This window comes from Bacillus rossius, chromosome 5, assembly GCF_032445375.1.
Source record: "Bacillus rossius redtenbacheri isolate Brsri chromosome 5, Brsri_v3, whole genome shotgun sequence".
Taxonomy (NCBI): Eukaryota; Metazoa; Arthropoda; class Insecta; order Phasmatodea; family Bacillidae; genus Bacillus; species Bacillus rossius.
Genome location: NC_086333.1, coordinates 8294130 through 8318126, shown reverse-complemented (window position 1 = coordinate 8318126; position 23997 = coordinate 8294130). Strand labels below are relative to the sequence as shown.

At 33.9% G+C, this 23997-nt stretch overlaps 1 protein-coding gene across 2 annotated transcripts in view; it reads left to right on the top strand.

Annotated features, from left to right (window-relative positions):
- Positions 1-23997, top strand: part of LOC134531573 (sodium/potassium/calcium exchanger 3-like) — a 157708-nt gene that overhangs the window by 114877 nt on the left and 18834 nt on the right. For both annotated transcript variants that reach the window (XM_063367284.1, XM_063367285.1), the window contains exon 5: positions 8719-8826. In XM_063367284.1, coding sequence (XP_063223354.1) covers positions 8719-8826 — 108 coding nt within the window. The remainder of the gene's footprint in view (positions 1-8718; positions 8827-23997) is intronic.

Here is a 23997-nt window from a genome sequence, read left to right as displayed (position 1 = left end):
CAGTAGAGTCTGCGCGTCAAGTGTTTGGAGAGGTGGACTCTCGATCCAGCTCCTTACCACCATTGCTGGTGCTGCCCGAGAGCCTGCTACATCTCGTGATGGATCACCATCTTTGTCATCTTCCACCCTAACGAGACCATTGTCGCCGCCAACGTCAATTGCATCACGTCGATTGGCAAATTCTGCGAAGTCTACACCGTCGCCATCGCTACCACAACACCATCCCGTGCCGAAGTGTACGGATAGTCAACGTTTTATACCAGAGTTCTCAGAAGAAGAACAATGATCTGCGTGACGTCAAGTATAGCGTGATATATTTACAGTGTTCAAGCTTTGTCACTCCTGTACGATAGTTATTTTTCCGCAGCTATATCAAAACTACTATGTGAATCAAGTGTGAACTAAATAATCATAATCATCATCAGTGATTTAAAATTACGTTTTATATTTTTATCACCCATAAAAATTTATATGATGTGTGTGAGATTATAAAGAAAATATACAAACTGAACTATATGTAATGAACTACGCCTCTACATTGAAATGCGTCCTCTGTATTCATCTGGTACCAGACGGGGAATTGTAGGAAATAAAATAAATCCAATTTATGTGTGTATCTTTATATTAACCCTCCATCACTATACTAAATTAATGTATCAAAAATATTAAATATTCTAGTTTCACGTTAAATATTATGTATTAAAAATAGCAGGGAAAAGTTATTTACATTTATAAAAAAGTTCATATTAAAAATAATAATAGGTTACACGTATAAAAAATTGATATTTAAAATATTTATGTGTTACATTTATAAAAAAAGTGATATTTAAAATAAAAATTTTCTACATTTATAGAAACATCTACGTGAATACAGTTCAGCAGTGCTAGGAGAGGAAACGAATGTATACCATGCATACGGCGGGTGATGACCACGAAGCACGTGCGTGTGCGTCTTAGGCGGATGGAGGAGAAATTCGCAAGCGCATGTCCGCTCACCGACGGAAGCGATAGCCCCGCCTGCTCCTCCAGAACCGCATGGAGGGGGAAGCTACCTTCATTTCTCCGTTGGACGCGCCAAGAAACACTGCGCGGAGGACACCGCTCTGACCATGCACACAATTTACAGCAATTAAAAATTTTTACTACGCACATTAAACGAATGAGACACATTCAACCATAAAAAAAACACAGGAAAAAACGGAATGTACACACAGGAAACGGAATGGACACACGGAAACACACAGGAAACGGAACGTACACAAGTACATACAGGAAACGGAAAGAACATACAGGAAACGGAATGATCACACACACACAGAAGCGGAAACACAGGCTTAGTTGGAAACCAGAATACAATAAATAAAACATTAAATTTCCATAACTTAAATTATCTATTATATTTCCCAACATTATACAAATGCAGGTAAATCAAGTCATTATTGTATGTAGCCAGCCTCCTTCAGATCTTTGAGTATGAAGGATATTTCTTTGATGCTCGAATAGTTTCCTTCACAAAGCGAACCATGTAGAAGTCTTAGCCGGTCAACCAATATGTATGAATCTTTCCATGATGTGTAATCATCTTCCACCATCTCCCTTGCACGTTTAGAATAAGTATTATTATCTCTGGTGTCTTCCGTTTTAACACCAACCACAAGGTCACTTTCATCATCGAGTCAGTGATCATCACAAGCTTGATAAGATTTATTTAATATAACACGACGTTTCCATCGTTTTGATCTCAGGACACCATCACAGTATTCGGTCTTGTCCGTTTTAGCTGCCTCAACACAGTCTTCGATCACGTCGCCAGCTTCAGAGTCACTGTAGCAATCACCGTAGAAGGCATCGTCTTCACCCAGATTACTGTAAGAATTCGATATCGTTGATGTCGAAGTGTCTTCATCGCCTTCATACTTCCTTTTTAGGAGTCAATTATTTTTACAAAGTATGGAGGATCTACTGAATATAGGCTTGAGTGTATTCTCACTTTTCACGGTGTTGATACTTCCATTAGTTTCAGTCTTCCCGAAGCCATCAGCATCCTTCAATATTTGTTCTTCATCACGATCGGCGTGCTACGGCTTCCGTCTTCTTTATATATTATTATTAGTCTTTAAATCTTCGTGTTCGTGTCACTATCACAGACGCAAAGTCAATCGTAACTACAAGTTATAATACCAGGAGCTCCATCAATATCACTCATTTTATGATATCGTTTCCACATTTCAGTTGTCAGAGATTTACCACAATCTATGATCTTGTTAGCTTCACAATATTCTCTATTGTTTTGTAGACATGGTTAGCTCCATTCTCATTTTCTTTAAAAGCCTATGTGTCCAGTTTTAGTATTTAATCCTTCAACCCATCATCCCAAACACAATTAAATCATCGTAGTATACAGAAAAAAAATCAACAAAGTTCCTCCATTTAATCTTAGGAACCGCATCATCCTTCCCAACTATATTGTATAGTTTCTTGAGCCCAAGAGTCTTACATTATATACCATGCAGTGTTCTTCAAGAGATGTGGTATACAACTAGTTCTACACACAAATCCATCCTATCATTGATTTGTCGACACATTAGAAAAAAAAAACATCCAAGTTAATTATTACGTGTTTTATTAAATTATCACTTCGACTAAAATAATCACCACACATAGTAATTCCTAAAAAAAAAAGTACACTTTTCCCAAGACATTTTAACCATCATCTCTGAAAACAACCATGTCCCATCTATAACACACAGTAAAAGAGAGTTAGAGGAGATAGGTCAAACGACAAGTGCTAGTCACTCATAGGGTAAGGAACATGTGTTCGATACCTATCTCAGTCATTGTAGCATCTATGTATTTTTCTTACCTCATGTAGAAAAATATCTTCCAATACATACGAATTTTAAATTATTCTCGTGCGACTAGTAAAAAGTACCTAAAATCAAGCACGTTAACCTCAAAGAAATTTAAAAAAAATTCTCAAGGATAGAGGCAGAGACTACACGATCGAGACACGCCTACCGTCACCCGCAAATGAACATTTACCCCATCGCGCGGGAGTTGCAAGCTAGCAGAATGCTGCAACAGTCATATGTTTGCCCGAGACAAGCGTAGGTACATCACGTCGCTAGTCTTCCCACTCATTTCACTTAAAACTCCAGTGAAATCGTAATCCAGCATACGTAAAGTACTTTCTTGCTGGAACCACTTCAAAGTATGCATCACTGAACCAGAGCAGAAAATCAGCTTACGAATGAATAACTTGCTACCAACAAAAAAATTTGTAGCACATATACGAGAGGAGTCGGACCCTACATACCATACTGTGAAAGTCGATACTCCGTTAATTATAAGCGGCAAAATATTTTTATTCAAGACCCCGACCAGTATACATTTTTTTTCATGTTGTAAAAATTCATGTTAGTCATCAGCAACGAAGGAGTGAGTAACTTGGACGAAGAACCGCTTACCAAGTATCCAGAATCTTACTGATACAGCCCATCCATTGCACCAGCTTACTCCGAAGTGTGTTTAAGTGATTATCATTCTTTAATTTTTTAATATCACCACCGTAGTGTACACCAATATATGGCGGGTTACGATTTAAAACCATAAATTTCCCACAAGTATGTTATGTCTATTTCGGGGAGTAATAAATTATTTCTCAGAAATAATAAATCAATTCCCTATCAGATTTGCTCTAATGTTACGGTATTACCTGTACCAACACATTACCAAAAAATAACTCATAAAAAAAATCTTAAGAATGCAGATGACATACTCAGACAATAATAATTTTAGCAAAAAAAAAACTGTCTTGGGCATTATTGGTAAAAAAAAATAATACACACAAATAAGACAAAACGCGCATTACAAATTCGGCCAAAATTACGTGTCACATTTAGTTTATTACATTTAGATAAACGATATAGGCTAGGAAAAATAAATAAAAAATTATTTAATTCTATAATTTATTTAAAATTTTACATATATATACAAAGAAATCTGACACGGTATGTGTATATATATATATATATATATATATATATATATATATATATCGTTTACATTTTTCAGTCCTTGCAACATTCATTTGTATTAAAATAATTATTATATTTCGTTTTAAGAGTGACAATATACAACTAATTCATACAGATCACGTTACATCAGATCAGGAGTGTAACACCTTATAGGACCAGAGATGATGCTAGAAACCCACCTTTACAAAATTTATAATGTTTTTTCAAGTAACATTTTCGTGTAACCTGTACACCGCACTTCTCACACAGAAATTTGACACGGTCAAGATTTCTTCTGCAGCCATTATTTTCATGGATACGTGTACTTCGTAGTCGTTCAAAACGTTTACCACAGTAGCAGCACTGATACAGATATTCATCGCAATTACCATCGCTTCCCCGATGTTCAACTTGCAAATGAACTTTGCTTTTACAATGCCTAATCAAATTACTTTTGTTTGTGAAATGTACACCACATGGCTCACACGGAAATGTCACACGATTAGCGTTTCTTCTACAGACATGATTTTTATGTCTTCTTGCATGTTGACGGTATTTAAAACTTTTGTCACAGTACGTACCCAGATGTCTCCTCGTTAGACCTTGAGTCACTGACGGCTCGGAAAGTATATTACTTTCATTGTAAACTGCTGTTGTAGGTGGCTAAGTCCCGTATGTTGCATGAGCTGGAGATTTCCCAGTCGACATTGACAGATCATCTGTACTGGATGTCAAAGAATCTGAAGTATGCACGACTGATGCAGAAGCTGGGAATTGCTCACAAAATGTTTTATTTACCAAATGCGGTGTAGTTGCAGGTATCGGAGTCTCCTCTGCGTTCGTTAATGCACACATTGAAGTCTCTTGGAGTGAAGAGACACTAGATACGGCCATCATCGGGATCTCTGGATATGGTAGCCTCGTTACCATCGGAATCTCTGGAGCTGCCCTCATCGTTGTCATCGGGATCTGCTTCGTCATAATCGCCTCCGTCGTCAGGGACCCCGGTGAAGACGCGAGACCCTCCGTCAAGATATCTGCAGCCCTTGACCCCGCCAACATTGAGATTTGTACCTATGTCGACGTTGCTACCATTAAGTTCGAATACATATGAATATTCATATACCAGACTTATATGCAGACAAGACAATTCATCAGATCTGCACTGTACCACTTCAAGAGGTGGACTGAGGGACCTGCTGTCTAAGACTCGCTTAAATAACAGTGTCCGCTTGTATAATATGCAAGTCAATACATCATCCATTGTTATTACTTAAAAAATAGGAATTTCAAGGAATAAAAGTTTAAATTATATATTCAAACAACAAATCGCACATCGTACATACAAGGTTCATTTAGACTTACTAGAGGAGCAAGAGTCTGTAAACAATGGAACTTTCAGAATCCAAACAAAATTTAAGCTACTCAAATGTAAATTTTATTATGTACAGCTACACATAACCTCCAACTGAAACCAAATGTCTACAACACATGACTAAATTATTTTATCCGATACCAGGCTAGGTCCAAAGTCAATTATTTTTTGTACATCTCATCTACAGTTCAGGGGAGCTTCAGTGTTGATATAGCTACAGCCAAGACATGCTCAGTACCACGCATCTTCAAAATCCTAACCCTTCAGGGTCGATCCTTGTTAAGCCTTACGACAAAAGTCTCCGAAACAAGAGACCTACTCTATAAGTTTACCAGATATTTTTAAGCTTGTCATAGCACACATCGGTAAATATATTCGTAAATAACTCTAAATATTATCAGACCACAAGCATTCGATTTATGGACATACAGTAGGTCACCAACATATTCATCAACACAAGTCCAATCTACATTAAGCTCCTCCCTTACGTCCATCAGTCTACTCGGCTACACTCAGCATACAAAAACTACAAGAAGTCAATTATCAACCTATTATTTATTTAACAGCATGCCGTCGGTTAGTTAAATAAGCCTGACAGTGAACATGTTAGCAAAGTTTACTTTTATATATGACCAGGAATCCATTGAACCTTCAGAACCTAGCTACACATACACAGTGCTGGATGCAAGTTAATTCTACACTCATTTGCCATCACTGACACTTATATTAGATCATAGACACTCGAGTCAGCACTCATTGTCCATAATTAACATGCAATCAAATGCAAATTAACCATCTTCGACACTCACTTTCCATAATTGACACTAAAAACAACACCCATTTTCCATAATCCACATTCAATTCGACACTCATTTTCCATCATCGACACTTAATTCGACACTCATTTTCCATCATCGACACTTATTTCGACACTCAATTCAATCACCGACACTCAATTAGACACTCAATTCAATCAACGACACTCAATTCAACACTCATTTTCCATCACCGACACTCAATTCGACACTCATTTTCCATCATCGACACTCATTTTACATCACCGACACTCAATTCGACACTAAGTTTCCATCATCGACACTCAATTCAACAGTAATTTTCCATCATCGACACTCAATTCAACACTCATTTTCCATCATCAACACTCATTTTCCATAATCGACACTCAAATCAACACTCATTTTTTCCGTCATCGACACTCAATTATACATACTCTTTCCAACTTCGACACTCATTTTCCATCATCTACATACTATAAAATGGAAACTTTCCATCATCCACACACACATAGATATATATTAAAATATTCATACTCAACTCAATTCTTTAAAGTAGCAAACACATGAAATTTATCTGGGTATTAATAACGACACATTTTTAATATTAATTTTCAAAATTATATTTATATATAAAATACAAAAGTATAAAAATTCGTCAGTCAATACACATTAATATCTTATTCTATATACCCTGAAATTCTTAGTTCATCAAGAATAGTCCACGTTTCTTTGATAACTGATAAAATTTCGTCATCTTGTGAAACAAGTAAAAGTCGCAACCTGTTCACCAACACGTTCGGGTCTTTCCACGATATATAATCAATTTCACTTGCTGACACCATCTTCTTCGAGTGTTTGCTAAACATATTCTGAAAATCGTTGTAATAATGTTTATGATAATTTAAATCATCATCATCGGTGTTATCCACATCTTTATCAAACGCACTGACATCCTCATCGTGCTTATCCCAGGATTTCGAATTTTTTGACATTGGAGTACCATCATTTCCATCAAGTTTACTTGATAATTCACCAAAAAAATATTCCAGTGTCCGTAGAAGTCTACCATAAGTCGACTTGCCACTTTTTGCTGGAGATGTTACCTTCATTGTCTTCTACCTTACTTATATCTCCAATACCATTTAAGCTATTTCCTTTCTCAAGACCTGAAGAGCATATCGTCTACATCTATTTACTTTATCTCCTGCGCGAGCCTGGCTTTACAAGATGGTGGTTCGGCTCCCGGCTCCACACCCAGAAGCCAGTCCCCGGTCCGTCATTTACATACTACTCAAGCCAAATATTTCGCAGAGCTCATAGTAAGCTGGATGAAGCCAGAGAGCATAAACGTGGCTTCATGCAGAAAGGTGGAGGTTGAGCATGCTAAGCGCCAGGCAGCTGCTCGGACTAGAAGCTCGGAGAAGGCGGAGGCTCAAGCCCAGGAAGGCTGATTGCGTCTCAGCGCGCATCTCAGACGGCCGGAGAGGCAGTTGTGCGTCAACGCGCTATGCTTAGCGACTAGCTTAGTGTCAGCAAGCACGTGCCAAGAACACTTGGGATGTTTCTGAAAAATGTGTACTTGACTATGATCAATCTTTTGAATATGGTAATCAAATGCTCATCAAAATTTACATTATCTGTAAGAATTGCAGATTTTGTGGGGCACTAAAATGTACGATAGAAAAGGCGGAATTATGTTGCACGGGGGCCAGGTAGCAATTCCCAGCTTGGAAGAGTCTGTGGATTCTTTAAAAGAACGATTATTTTGGCGAAACCAATGAATATTGGCACTTCCGGATAAAGAAATATAATTCGTGTTTCAACGGGACTTCATTCGGGGCAGATAGAGTTCTTGCATGCCGGGATTTTCACCCACGTTTACGGAGCAGGTGCAATTTCACCATGGAATAGGGCCGTTACTTCCTCTGTCATACAGTCAGCCATACATTTCCAGTTTACTTCATGGGAGACAAAGAAAAGGGGACTGATATAAGTTATCAAATTATTCAAGGAGTCGAATCGACGATGCTGCTGTATTATAAGTAAAATACATGACAATGTATGACAAAGCTGAAAATTTGTAGAACCATAACTGCAAATTTTGTTAACTGAAAAGAAAAAAAAGATTTAACATGTATTACTTTTAAGGGCCTGTAAATGAACCCTGCACAAGAGTGTTTATATATATATATATTTGTGTGTGTGTGTTTATAAAAAATCTCTACTGAATAGTTGATTAATAATAGTGTTACATGATAATTTTATGTTACGTTTCGGATGTTTAATGCTATGTAAATTTTGGTTTGCAAATGTCATGAAAATTTAAGCTATGTATAAATCAATTAAAAGACAATTAACTATCAAAATGAAGTGTAGGGGGTTAGGGATATACAATGAATTACCTCAAATATGAAAGCTCATAATTGAGCTTAGTTTGCGAGGATGTTAGTAAAACGGGCGTCACCCAGTGTTGTGGACAGCGTGCCCGTGATGGGAGACAGCCGGGACGAGGTGGCACGGTGTGTTGCAGCGATGTACTTCAACGAGGCGATCAGCGGCTGGTTCCGTCGCTGCTGCCGCAAGCCGTACACCGAGGTGGTGGTGTGCGGGGAGGAGGAGGCCCTGCTGCCCGACTCAGGTATTGTCCTGTCACCCACCAGTGTTTCAGCGTGGAAGCAGCTCAAAACATGTTTATTAATATGCCGTTAAACAATTTTATTTAATTAAGGCTTGTGAGATTTTTTTTTGTTCACAGCTGTCTGTTTGTTAATTTTTAATTCCTGTGTCAGAAAGGCGGTAAATCTAGTCACGCGCATGTGGTGATTTTATTATAGTATGCTACAATTAGATGAGGGACCGCAGCTCTTGTCACAGACGGCTAAAAGAGTGCGCGATCGGGTCGGCTGTGATGCATTGTTTTAGAAGATAACCATGGCTGGTCGCCCTTACCAAAGACTGCTAGGAGAGCGCACTGTAGGGTCGGGGGTGATGCATTGGTTTAGAAGATAACCATGGCTGGTCGTCCTTGCCACAAACTGCTAGGAGAGCGCACGGCCGGGTCAGCTGTGATGCTTTGTTGTAGAAGATAGCCATGAATGGTCGCCCTTACCAAAGACTGCTAGGGGAGCACGCGGCTAGCTTGTCTGTGATGTCTTGTGCTAGGAGATAGCCACAGCTCGTCGACTGGGGAATAAATAGTTTCGTGTCGCATATTTCACACATCGTGCACGAAGCGAGAGGGAATTATCACAATCCCAGCAGTACAATATTTTTTAAAAAATATCAATTTTGAAGTTATAATTTTTAGGCGCATTGAGGTTGTGACATTGGTAATCAACGGATTTGCAATAAAATATTTGCACACTATGGACCGAAATTGAACATAATGAAGTATATTGTATTTGTGTTGAAACATCGAGATTCTTTTTTATCAGGTTCTACATTCTCCTTTAGTCATCTATCAACATCGCCGTGTGTATGTACAGTAGCCTTCTTGTCAAATGTTTAAATCTTGGTGGATGTGGTGATGCAGGGTCCAGAGCCTAGAGCCTTTAAAATACTGCATTCCGTAACTTTAATTTTACAGGAACTATCTTGGATGAACTTGATCTTAAAACTAGTTATTTAAATGTAACACTTGGAAGGAAAAGTGATGGTGCGCCAATGCAATTTGACATTTTTTTTTTTCAACTTTTTGCTAAGAAATATTTATAATAAACCAAATATAAAATAATTGTAAACAATTATTCTGAATCATATTGAATCTGAACCAAGAGCAAACACTGTCCCGTGCTCAGTAAAAATTTTTTCTTAGTCTTGTGGGTCTGTGTATACCTTTCTAATAACCTTCTCTATGTAAGCAAATACCCGGTCTGGGGGGAATCATGGTTGTCCTGTAATTGGGAATATTAATTCAAATTCATTTACATATTAGGAGCTTTAAAAGCCAACCATTCTGACAAAATTATTTTAATAACATAGTTTTATTCTGGCCTACATCCGTCGAACATTAATTTGATTTTTTTTCTTACGAGTAAGTATCCACTTCAGTAAATAAACACACTGCTTTTAGAAAGTGAATCTTTTGAAGTACCTTTACATACCGAGAAACTATAAGCATGCCGAATGTAGTAACGACTATAGGTAACTCATGATTATTTTGGCAATCAAAAGAAAATACAGGAGGGTCATCAGATTTGTCCTTAAGAAAATTAAAGAAAGATTTAGTTTTAAGAGAATGTACTGTCTTTTAATCATAATTTTATTCTTTGTGCTTTGGTAACAACTTAAATTTTTTTTTGTCATTTAACTCTAGGCAGCGAGAGCACACTTGTACTGCATGTGTTTGAAAACCAATATTCAAATGTTTTATAGCATAGGATGTGAAAAAAATCATATTTTTAACCTTAAATTAATATTTTCACGTTGTTGTTTGTTCATTCGCCAAATTTTGTTAAAAGATAAACGACAAGCATCCAGTGTAACAGTGGGTTTCCTGCACTTGAAGTGTGTTAAGAAACTTAGTATTATTGACGTGACAACGTCTAATAAATCGATGAACGCCGACTACACGCACCAAAAAGTGTCCCGTAACGCACATTGTCCCACTACCATGTGTCCCGTTACGTTCATTATACGCTTGCGCCGCATCTATCTCTCTTCCACTCGATTGGAACAACCATCGATTTGACTTTTCAATCATGTTTTAGTCTTTTGAACTATTAATATTATGTAATTTAACGATCGTCCACCGATTTTCAGCACAATCGGTACGGTTATTTAAAAGTAATGTTGAATTTTCAAATACGTTTTTGTACGAACAATGGTGTTTTACAGTTACACATAATAATTCAAATTACACCCGGGATTTTTGCACAATGATTAAAAAAATATTGTAACACGTTATAAATAAGTTTGGTGTATTTGGGATGCATATTTGTTATAAAATCGTATTATAAAAACGAAATAATATTATTTACCTACAGTGCTGTCATCTACGGTGACGGACGCGAACCGAACGTATCGTGCAATCTATCCGCTTCCGCGGCAACCAGGCACTTGTTAATACATATTTTCCTTTGTTTATCACGAGGGGCGTTATTATTAATGAATTATAAATAAAATTTCGTGCCCGGGGCCACAATTGCATATCATTTTGAGCACTAGAAGACATAAAAACGTAAAATATTCTCGACAAATTTTAATCTCGGCCCCAGCGCACCACGACCGTCTGGGTTGGAGATTAAAGAGGAATTTCTTTCTTAAACTTACTAATACTTATTTTATTAAGTGCAAGGGCTTTTTTATTAAATTCTACGTTGAATTTCATGAGAAACAATCTTCGTGGTTAAATGTGTAATTGCGAAAAAGCGTAAAACATTCTCGACGATCTTGAAGTTAAATAGCAAACATGTATAAAAGTTATAGTTAAAATAATCTCTTCGTTAAAGTAAAAAACATATTTGAATTAATGAGTGCAAGTAAAAGTAAATTTATCAATTAAATAGTAGATTTAATTTCACTCCTTTGTATACATACAAAATAGTGATAATTCAATAAAAATTATTCATTTTTATTAACAAAAGTATGCAATCATTTCATTAATATTTTGTTATGACGTCACGTTAAACTATCGTCCGTAAACCGACTTTACAGACAACCAATTTTTTTAATTGGTATCTGTAATTTTACGAGATCTGGTAACATTACCCCTCGTTTATACTATTGGTTCACCAATGATGTAATGTTTCTTAAAAATATTTTGCACTCACTCCTTCAAAGTATTTAAAATAAAATAAAAATTTCTTCTGGCAAACAAAAACTTTTAGCTAGAATTAATTTTTTTCATTTTTACAGAATAAGAGATAGAAATAGTTTTCTTTGAACTGTTTGGTTTGCTTGACGTATGGAGTTTTGAATTTTGAGCTGAATATTATATTAGGATAAAATTATTCACCACAATTTTGTCTGGATGTTTATAAAACATGGCGTCGATGTGTTTAATATCACTCCTCGAAAGTTGATAAAATTTAAAGGCAGTTGAGTTGGGACCACAATACGGTCAAACAGGAGATCCATTTTGAAGAATACCTATAACTTAAAAATAAAACCGGTATTTATAGAGAAATTTCATATGAAATCATTTCAATTTCCAACCATCTTCAATTCGCTTTATGCTTAATAAACAACTTTGATTATTATTTTGTGTAATAGATTACATGATTTAAATTAAAACTCTTATGAAGAGTTGGTAGTGTTTACCATAGCCCTTACCTGTTTAATTTTTGCTTGTGTTTTTCATAATTACTGGAATTTATGGTTTGTTTACTTCCTTTTCCGGGTTGTTGAACAAATAACTCAATAGTTCTCCCCATTGCAAAGTTTATTGCAAAGCTGGTGGTTTTAAAATTATAATAGATAAAAATACATACATTTAACGAAAAGGATGCAATCGCCAATTTACGGTATGCTACAATTCTTCCAAATGTCTTTGACTCCAACTGTTTTTGTTTCAAAAAAACATTGGTCTTTGGCTCCAAATGTCATTGGCTCCAAAAGAAATTTGCTTTCGGTCAAGGATCGAACCAAGGACAGGAACTAACAGAATCAATGAGTATATTATTTGAAAATTTATTTAACGAAGTTTGAAATTTTTGCCGAATTTATAGGACAATAAATACAAATTTCCAAGATGGTGTCCAAAATTCAAGATGGCTGGTGCCTCAGTAATAATAAATTAATACTACACTCTAGGCAACAAAAAATAAATTAAAATTATGGTAGCGCACTCTAGACGACGAAAACAAGATGGCGGAAATGACGTCATACTAGCTGTCGATATATACCCTGGCATCAGTGGTGGGTGGTCAGTCTGCCGGTGGCTTCCGTGAGTGCAGTAATAATATGTTATTTAACAATTGACTAAAAAATTATGGTGATTCATATAATTGATGATAGATATTTTATTACAGTTTATTTATATGAAAACTTGTTCATAATTATATTTAAACTCTATAGCTAAACGCCAGTTTTTAAAATTAATTACAAGTCATCTACACGTGAACTGTTTCGTCGACTGTTTACAAAGTGAAGTGAAATGTTAATGTGGTTTTCATTGCTTATTCCAAAAACAATTTCGGCAATAAAGGTTAATTATTCTTGCATTTTAAAAATCTGAATACTAGTATAATTTCAAGTGTTTATTCTTTTATTATTAAAATAAAAATGATTAAATTTTATTCATAAAAGTATGCAATTATTTCATCTATGTTATGACGTTGTCAAGTTAAACTATCGTCCGTAAACCGACTTTACAGACACCCAATTTTTTAAATTACATATAGCAGGTATTTCATCAATTCTTGGAGAAGTAAACTTCATTTACACAACTATCAATATAAAGTCACGAGGAATAAGACCTTAAACAATTCTTTTATTTGTATATCATTAGTATCACTGCTATTTTATTATTATTATTATTATCATTACCAGTACTAGCAGGAGCAATCCCAATATTTTTAACTGATCGTAAGTCATCCGGAAGTATATATTCTAATTCTACCTGAATTTATTATAATCTCACATATTATTTCTTACGAAAGAGGTAAAAAAGAAGTTTTTTGTAATTTAGGAATAATTTTCGCAATACCTGCTATTGGTTAATTAGGTTTTGTAGTCTTAGCTAACCATATATTAACAGTAGGTATAGATGTAGATACCCGAGAACATTTTACTTCAGCAACTATAATTATTGCAGTACCAACAGGAATTAAAGTATTTATATGATTAACAACAATATATAGTTCAACATTAACATTTAGCCCATTATGTTTATGAGCTATAGGCTTTGTATTCTTATTTACATTAGGAGGTTTTACAAGTATACGTTTTATGTAATTAATATATTGATAGGTATTACCTTACATGACAATATGTAGTAGCTCATTTTCATTTTGTATTATCTATAGGAGCAGTATTTGCTATTATAGTAGGATTTATTCAATGATTTCCCTTATTTATAGGACTATCTCTAAATCCTTTATGATTAAAAATCCAATTCATTAAAATTATTATTGGAGTAAATTTAACAATTTTTCCTCAACATTTTCTTGGGTTAGCAAGCATACCTCGACGATATTCTGATTATCCATATATATTCAAATCATTAAATATTTTTTTCATTAACAGGAGCTTTAATCTCAACAATAAGAATAATAATATTATTATAATTATTTGAGAAAACTTATCATCTATACGACAAACAATTTTTAGATCACAAATAATTAGATCATTATAATTAAATCATAAACTTCCTTCAACCTTTGAATATATATATACTGTATAGAAGTCGCCAGCCCAGGTTAAAAATTTTAATACGGTTTGAGGTAGTTAATTCACATCCGCAATCGCCACCATCTCTAGGGCATCGACATGTGGTGGTCCCTAGCGGACAAGTGTCGAACTCTTCAAACACCCCTTCCCCACCCTCCCTCAAACACGCGTTGTCCTCCACCCACCCTCTACCCCACCTCTCATCCCTACAGTTTTGTGACGCACAAACTCCCGTTGAACGACCTTGAGCTGCAGTGAATAAATGGTGGGGGGTGCGGGGGAATGACAGCGGGCGACAGTACTGCGCTCTAACGTGCAAATAACAACCTAAGACGATACAGGGCGTTACGGCAGCGCACTGCAGCGGTGAAGTTCCCAAGCTGCTCATCATACACTCCTGAAAAACGTAGAGTAAATCATATCCACTCGCGACTTCTATATCTTTATATATATATTTCTTGTGTGCGTGTGTATGTCACTGAACTCCTCCTAGACGGCTGGACCGATTTTGATGAAATTTTGTGTGTGAGTTCACGGGGATTCGAGGATGGTTTAGATTCACAATTGGATATTTTATCTCGATTCTGAGTTAAGAAAAACTAAAAAAAAACACGCTTTAAAAGCAAAAATTGCAACGCATTATTAGAAGCCATTAAGTTTTGCTATTGTAAGGAACTAAGTAGAGAGTAAGAAAAAAATAAAGATCCTGACAGTTTATAGTGTCGCCATATTTGTTTCAATTTTCAATACCCTTTTTGTATATTACAATTGAAATTGCAGAAAAAAATCATGTTTCATAGCCACACAAATAGTGAGTGTGTGTCATTTCTCTATGTCCACGAGGTCTCGCCGCGTCAATTTTCTCCTTGGAGCGAACCCGTCCGATTAATTAAATAAACAGCTTTTATCGTTGAATGATTTCATGATTTATTTAATGAAAATATGCTCTCATAAAAAAATTAGTTAGATAGACATTCAATAGGTGTCTTTATCTCACTCTCTCTCTCTCTCTCTGAAATGTATGTAGCTTGCTCGCGGGTCAGTAATGCAGACAATCTTTACATTCTAGCTCGAGACGGAAAAAACAGTAAATGTGGTTTACAAAGACATTTTATGAAGTGTCATCCCGTCATTACATTTGAAAGTAGAAACATATTTACTCAAAATTTAGGTAGTAACATATTTTTATTGCAAAGACTGAAATAGAGGTGAGAAAAATTATCATTTGTGAACATAAGAAAACTACTACAACTGTATCAACTGTTATGTTATGATGTTTAAATTTATAAATGGTGCAAGATAATACAAAATTCCATGCGGAAAAAGTCGTGGGCAGCAGATACGTATAGTTATAGGTGTGGGGCTATGCATGCTGATTTTTCATATACTGCATGGATGCGAACATGTAAGAATAATCTATCTATCTTATATAATAAAACAGTACTTTTTCTGTCTGTCTGTTTGTACGCGATTTTTATGAAATTTTGTGTGTGAGTTCACGGGGATTCGAGGATGGTTTAGATTCACAATTGGATATTTTATCTCGATTCTGAGTTAAGAAAAACTAAAAATACACGCTTTAAAAGCAAAAAAACTAAGCATTGTTGATAATTAGCCTCCATGGCAACGGGCTTTTTCATTGTTGTTGCCTTCTGCGTAACCATGGGAAAGGTTTTTGGTAACGGCAGTGGCGTGCCCAAGAGGAGGGGTATGTATAATGAGAAGATACAAAATGTCCAGCGTAGAAATACTTACCGCCATATCCATATCTCACAAAAAGTACCTTTGGGCAGGATAATGTCTGTCGGGTCCGCTAGAAAGATATATAGAGAGATAGAGATATAAATAGAAAGATAGAGCGAGTTATAGAGATATACATAGAGAGATAGAGAATTAGAGAGATAGAGAATTAGAGAGATAAAGAGAGATGCTTAGTATACGTTTAAAAAATTACAAAAAAAAAATTGATTGAGGCATTGCAACGCATGCCGGGCATTATCTAGTAGTATATATATTCAAAGCTTCAACTGAACATACTTATAGAGAAATACCTTTACTAATTAAATTATAAAATGGTAGATTAGTACAATAAATTTAAGCTCTATAAATAAAGAATAAACTTTTGTTAGAAATAACTACAAGACCAAGAATTTATTAACAAGATATAAATTCACCTTTCATAGCACAATCAATAATTATTTTCATTATCATATCATAATAATTTTGATAATAATTATAACTTCTGTATCATACATAATTATGATATTTATTTTTAATATTAACATATATCGAAATCTAATTGTAGGAAAATTAATCGAATTAATCTGAACTATAACGCCTGCAATAAAATTATTCTTTATTGCAACACCATCACTACGATTATCATACTTAATATATTACATTAATAACCCAATAATAACTACTAAAGCAATTGGACATCAATGATAGTAAATATACGAATATTCAGATATGAATAATTTAGAAATCGATTGGCATATAATTAATAGAGAAAATAATAACTTTCGTCTACTAGATGTAGATAATCGAACATTTTTATTCGAATAATTGTTACATATATAGATGGAATCCATTTATGAACATTACCATCAAGAGGAGTTAAAATTGACGCAACACCTGGACAATTAATTCAAGAGAGTATAATATTAAACCGAAATGGATTTATTTATGGTCAATGATAAGAAATCTGTAGAACAAATCTTATATTCATACCTGTTGTTGAAAGTGTACTATTAATAATTTTATTAAATTATTATTATATTATTCATTATAATATTTAATTTTAACAAAATAATTTAAAAAATTTAGTAAATTGATTTAAAAAATAAATAATGAAAAAATCAGAACATTATAACAAATCTATTCTCGGTTTTAATCCAAAATCAAGAAATATTAATTTAAAAATAAACTTATTAGGATCAATAATTGGATTAAGAATTATACCTATCTACTTTTTATTAATAAATAACCAATTTAAAATTGTTATAATAAAACCATTAATATATTTAAATAGTGAATTCAAAAAATAATAATAATTAATACAAATAAATGAACAACTTTATTTTTATTTCATTATTTATAATAATTATAATTTATAACATCATATGATTATTTCCATACATTTTTACAAGAATAAGACACTTAATAATAACATTATTATTATCTTTACCTATATGATTATCATTTATACTATTTGGATGAACAAAAAATACAGAAAAATACCAATACCAATAGGAACACCTACAATACTTATACCCTTCTTAGTGTGTATTGAAACACTCAGAAATATTATTCTTCCAGGAACCCTATCAGGACGATTAACTTCTAAAATAATTGCTGGTCAACTAATTTTAACCCTATTAAGAAACACAACAAAAAAATTAAGATTAAATGTAGTACCAATTATACTTATTATTATTTTATAAGATTATTAACTTTAGAAACAGCAGTAACAATTATTCAAAGATATGTATTTGCTGTGTTAAATACACTTTATGCAAGAGAATGAAATTAATGTCAGCTAAAGAAAATCACCCTTACCATTTATTATAAATAAGACCTTGACCTTTAGTAGGAGCAATCTCAACAATTTTAATGTTAGTAAGACCAATTGGATTTTTTCAATTAATATCAAAATATATTATAATATTAGGAATCCAAATAACAACTAACAATAATTAAATGATGACGAGATATTTAGTACGAGAAGGAACTTATCAAGGAATACACACTAAAATCGTAATTAAAGGATTACAATGAGGAATAATTATATTTATTATTTCAGAAGTACTCTACTTCTTAACTTTTCTCTGAGCTTTTTTCCATAGCAGATTATCACAAACTATCCAAATTGTAACAATATGACCATCTAAAGAAATTTATCCTTTCAATCCTATACAAATCCCATTATTATATACACTAATCCTTCTTTCATCAGGGGTTTCTGTAAGTTGAGCCCATCATACTATAATAAATTAATAATAATTTTAAAAAATAAACCAAAGATTTATAATTACAATGAACATAGGAATTTATTTTAGAATCCTACAAATATATGAATATAATTATGCGCCTTTTAAAATTAGAGACTAAATTTATGGATCAACATATTTCACAATAACAGGTCTCCATGATATCCATGTAATCATTGGACAATATTTATTTGTATAACTATTACGACAAGTAAATCTCCAGATTTCAAACACGATCACGTTGGTTTCGAAGCAGCAGCATGATACTGACATTTTGTAGACGTAGTATGAATATTTATTTCTATTTCTATTTACTGATGAGTAATTACTTCATATACAATTATATTTAACTTCCAATTAAAAAGTCTTAAAAAATCAGACTATTTAATAAATACAATTAAAGTAGCAATAATGGCTTTATTAATTACAAATAAATAGTAATTATAAATGTCATTCTATAAAAATAATCAATTATAGACCAAAAAAAAATTTTACGTTTTGAATGTGGATTCGATCCTAAATCATCCCCACGAATCCCATTTTCACTTAAAATTATTTTTGATTGCAGTAATCTTCTTAACTATCGATATCGATATCACCCATATTACCAACTATAATTTCATATCAAATAAATCAATGAATAGTTATATCATTTTTATTTATCTTAATCATAATTATAGGACTTTATCATGAATGAAATCAAGGAGCATTAAATTGATCAAAATGGGATTTTAGTTTACTATAACATTTGACTTGCAATCAAAAATTATTTTTATCACAAATATTCTCAAATATGAAGCATATTTATTTATTAATTTTTGACCTAAAAAATATAAATAAAGTAATTTTTATTTATTAATTGAAACCAAAATAGAGGTTTAACAATGTTAATGACAAAATTTTATAAATATTCCGATTAAGGAAGTATGATCATCAAATAATAGCTGCTAACTAATTATTCTAACGGTTAAATTCCGTTTATATTTATATAGTTTAAACCAAACATAACATTTTAATTGTAAAATCAAAATATGATTTTTATCAATTTTTATAATAAATATTTTGCCTTAGTATCTTTAATAGTAAAACTCCATATAAACTATATACTTTAAGTAAATATTAATATAGTTAACCAAAATAAAATAATAATATAAAAAAATTAAAAGCTTTATTTTGAATAATCTGATTATATAAATAAATCTTCCCAGGTAAAAAAAAATAAACCTTTGACGCCTATAAACTTAAATCAACCAAAATATTTACATATACTAAACCACAAATCAAGTAAGTATTTTACAACCAGTCAACCAACTCTCGCATCACAGAAGCAGACTATCAACATGCACTTGCTTTGTAGCAGGCATATACTGTAATATCCTGGGAGAGTATGGTTATATCTACTTGAAGACTGATGTCCTATTTCCCGATGAATTTGATAATTTTAGAATACTGCCTGAGCACAAATGAACTGGATTGGATTCATACATGACTTCTCCAAGATGCGATGCTGAGAAAAAACACTATTGAACTAAAATATTTTTTTAAATATTATGTGTACAAGTTTCTCGGGCCAGGCTTACAGGGAGAAATAACCTAAAGTATAAAGCATCACTGCAAGTTTAACAGCGATTATTTGTAAGAATTTTATAATGAATGTTAACTATCGACGTATCTACATTATGTAAACACAAACAATCTGTATGGATGGTCAATGTCACAACCACTGCCCCTGCGTGACTACGAGTTGGTTAACACAGTGTGGAAGTACCTAGTGATAGCTAACATGGTACATAATCGAGTACATAAAATACTCAGATGAACTTCATGATCACCATAGAGATTTGCCATTTCTGCCAATAAATGAGCTTGCGCCTGGCTCGACACAATAAAAACTATTGACAACCATAAAATATAAGAAGAGTTGCATAAAACATTACCGGAACCTAAAAAGAGCTATGGAACGTGGTCTGAAGAGTCCATAAAATACAGTGTATATTTGTGTTCAAACAGGAAGTCTGGTTGAAACCATGTAGACATGAATTCTGAAAGAGGAAACATTGCAGCCAACGATTTTGCAAACGATTTCTAAACATTATCAAATAATTGTATATTTAGAAAATCGTTGAAGATCCTGAGAAAAATACAGAACATGGAACTTCTGTGCTAGGAGAGACACCCTAAGGAGATAGTATCTAAACCAACGGTCAGCAACAGACGGACCGCGGTCCGCAAACGGACCGCGAAAGGTCGAACCTCCTACCGCCAAATATTGTAATGTATTGTATACCAAGTTTTAATTAATACGAGATAAGGTATACTTTACCTTTATTAATTGAAATAATATTTTTAAGCCACATAGAAAATAACTTATTACTTATTCTATTTTAAGTTGCCTAGTTAACCTGTTTTACAAGTAACTACAACTGATATGGTTTGATTAGTTTCCTATCTAGCCTGTGTGTGTTAGTGCGAATTAGTTTTAGCTGATGTGATTTAAATATTTTTAAATCTTTGTTATTTACACGAAACATCCATAAATTGAACTACGTACCATTTTTATGGAAATATGTGCGGAAGCATTTCACAGCGCCCCGCGTACTTACCTTACTGCGGCGCGCTTGCGACTGTTTTGTTTTGTTGAAAGAAGCGCGAGTTGGTATCAAAATGGGGGGAGCGGGCGTGTGGGCGGGGGGAAGCAGACGCCAGTCGGCCAGTCGCAGCGCAAACCGCGGAGCAATCGTTCATTTGTTTTGTGATTTGTCGCGTTTTCGTTCCTTTAATAAAAATTATTTTATTACCTACGTTAATATGGATCTTAAAAAGCTAAAAGTGGACAGTGAAAATAGGATGTTTCTGGCAGAATGGACTGAACAATATTGTTTTACGCTGCCTGATAGGCCTCAAGCGGTTCCAGTGTGCCTTATATGCAATAAAACTATCGCTATTGTTAAAAGTGTAAATTTGAAGCGACACTATGAAATAACTCATCAGTAATTCCACAAAAAATTTCCTCTTGGCAGTGAGGCTCGTAAAGAAAAACTTCAGGCATATCTCAGTTCTTACAATAAAAGCACAAAATTACTAGTTCGTTGCTTTAGCGAGCAAGAAAAATCCACAGAAGCAGCGTTACATGTGTGCTGGATGCTTAATAAACACCAGAAACCTTTTTCAGATTCTGAGATAGTGAAGGAATGTATGTTGGCAGTAGTCACGGCACTGTTTGAAAAAAAAGCGAGAAGTAATACATGAAGAATTGAAATTTTAGCTGCTGATATTAAATGCACTCTTCTCAAACTTCTGCAAAAGTCACCTTGCTATGCCATAGCACTTGATGAATAATGTGACATTGTTGATGATGAACAAATGTATATTTTCGTAAGATTTCTTGACAGTGAGTGTCAAATTTTTAGGGAAAAGTTGCTAGCAATATTGCCTTTTAAAGGTAACACTCGAGGAGAAGATTTATTCAAGGTCATTGATGAATTTATTACTAAATCTAACATCAGTTACGATAAAATGGTGTCGCTTTCAACTGACGGGGCCCCAGCAATGATTGGCAAAGAAAAAGGTGTAGTAAAGAGAATCAGGGATAAAAATTAAGGTCTAATATCGTATCAGTGCATAATTCACTAGGCATCCCTTTGTGGAAAACTTAGTGCTACACTGAAAAAAATTATGGACAGTTTGGTTAAGTTAATTAATTTTGAGATCTCATTCTGCTCTTCAGCACCGACATTTCAAGGAGTTTCTTTCTAAATGTGATTCAGCGTATTCTGACTTACTGCAACACAACAATGTTCGTTGGCTAAGTAAAGGGCAAGTTATTCAACGCTTCTGGCTAATAAAAGATAAAGTTACCTCCTTCTTGCAAAACTTAGATACGCAGGGAGCCAGGAAGCACTTTGAGTTCGTAACAAATAAGCGCAATATGCTGGTTGTGGCTTTTCTAAAAGATATTTTGAAATATTTAAATGCGCTCAACACAGAGTTACAAGGAAATGGAAAATTAATACGTGATCTGATACAAAGCGTGTCTGCTTTCGTCGTAAGCTGGATATCTTTGAAAAAGATATTGCAAGACATGAATTTATTCATTTTCCGGCAATTCTTGAATATAAAAAGGAGAACTCTGAAGAAGATATTGCAGTGTTTGTAAAATTTTTGGCCGATCTTAGGAACGAATTTGCTATAAGATTCCAAGACTTTACAGAAATGGGCAAGCTATCTCCGTTTCTTAAATCGCCATTTGAAATTGATGTAGTGGCATAATGGACAGATGTGGCTGCCAAGTAGTTTAACATGTCAAAGCCATCACTTTAGACGGAAATAATTAATATGCAAGAAGATGTGTCTTTTCAAATATATAAAACTGTATCCACTGAAGAATTTTGGGCCAAACATGTTCCAGAAAAATATGAAAATTACAAAAAACTAGCTATCAATTTGGCCACTATGTTTGGCTCGACATACGTATGTGAATCATCTTTCTCAAAGATGAATTTTTTGAAAAACAAATATCGTTCGATATTAACGGACGCCCACCTAGAAGACGCACTTAGAATTTGATGTTCTTCTCGAGAACCAAACTATAAAAAAACTGGCTCAAGACCGTCGGTGCAGTTTCTCACATTAATTTTAAGTCTTGTGTTTTATAATTCAGAATTTTATTTGAAACCATTCAATAAATAAGTAGCACTTAATTATCATTAGTTGTTTTTTTCTGGACCTCGTTAAAATTTTCCCACAGTATCCGGACCCCACCTAAAACTACTTGCCGACCCCTGATCTAAACCTATATTCAAAGAACGAAATGTATAATCTGAAAATTTTTCACTTGTGAAGTTGGAAAAGGAAAGAATATTATTTAACCAACCAATGTACACAGAATTTTCAGTGGTCGACATATTCAAGAGCCTAATACATATATTTTATTATGATATAATGAAGAAGTTCAAAGACAATACTGCTTTAGCATACATGAACACTGATTCAGTCATTAATGAGATAAATTAAAGAATTTTCTATCACTTATGATGGGTATTTTGGGAATATATCTCGATGTATCGCTCTTTGACAGATTTTGCTGTTCTTCAGTATGTTTCTCTGACTGCAACAGCTGGTACAACTTAGTTATATCACTTTTGTCCCTCAGGATTGGATTTTTTTTAAATTATACTGTGACTGTTACGCTCTCTGGCAGCTCCCATTTGGGGTGAAATTATAGGTATTACCAATAATAGGGTTGGGTTGGGAGGAGTAGAGATATAAGCACGAATGGAATATAACGATATCTACAATTACTTTTAACATAGTGTCAAGCAAAGATGTAACATATTTTTGAATTGACAATAGTGTACCATAGTTTTAGGGTATGGCATACCATAATTTGTACCCCTAAATCTGCTCTTAAGCATATGGAATTTTATATGGCTTCGAATGACCTAACTTATTTTAAAACCATTTCAATATTTTCTGGGTATTTTATGTGT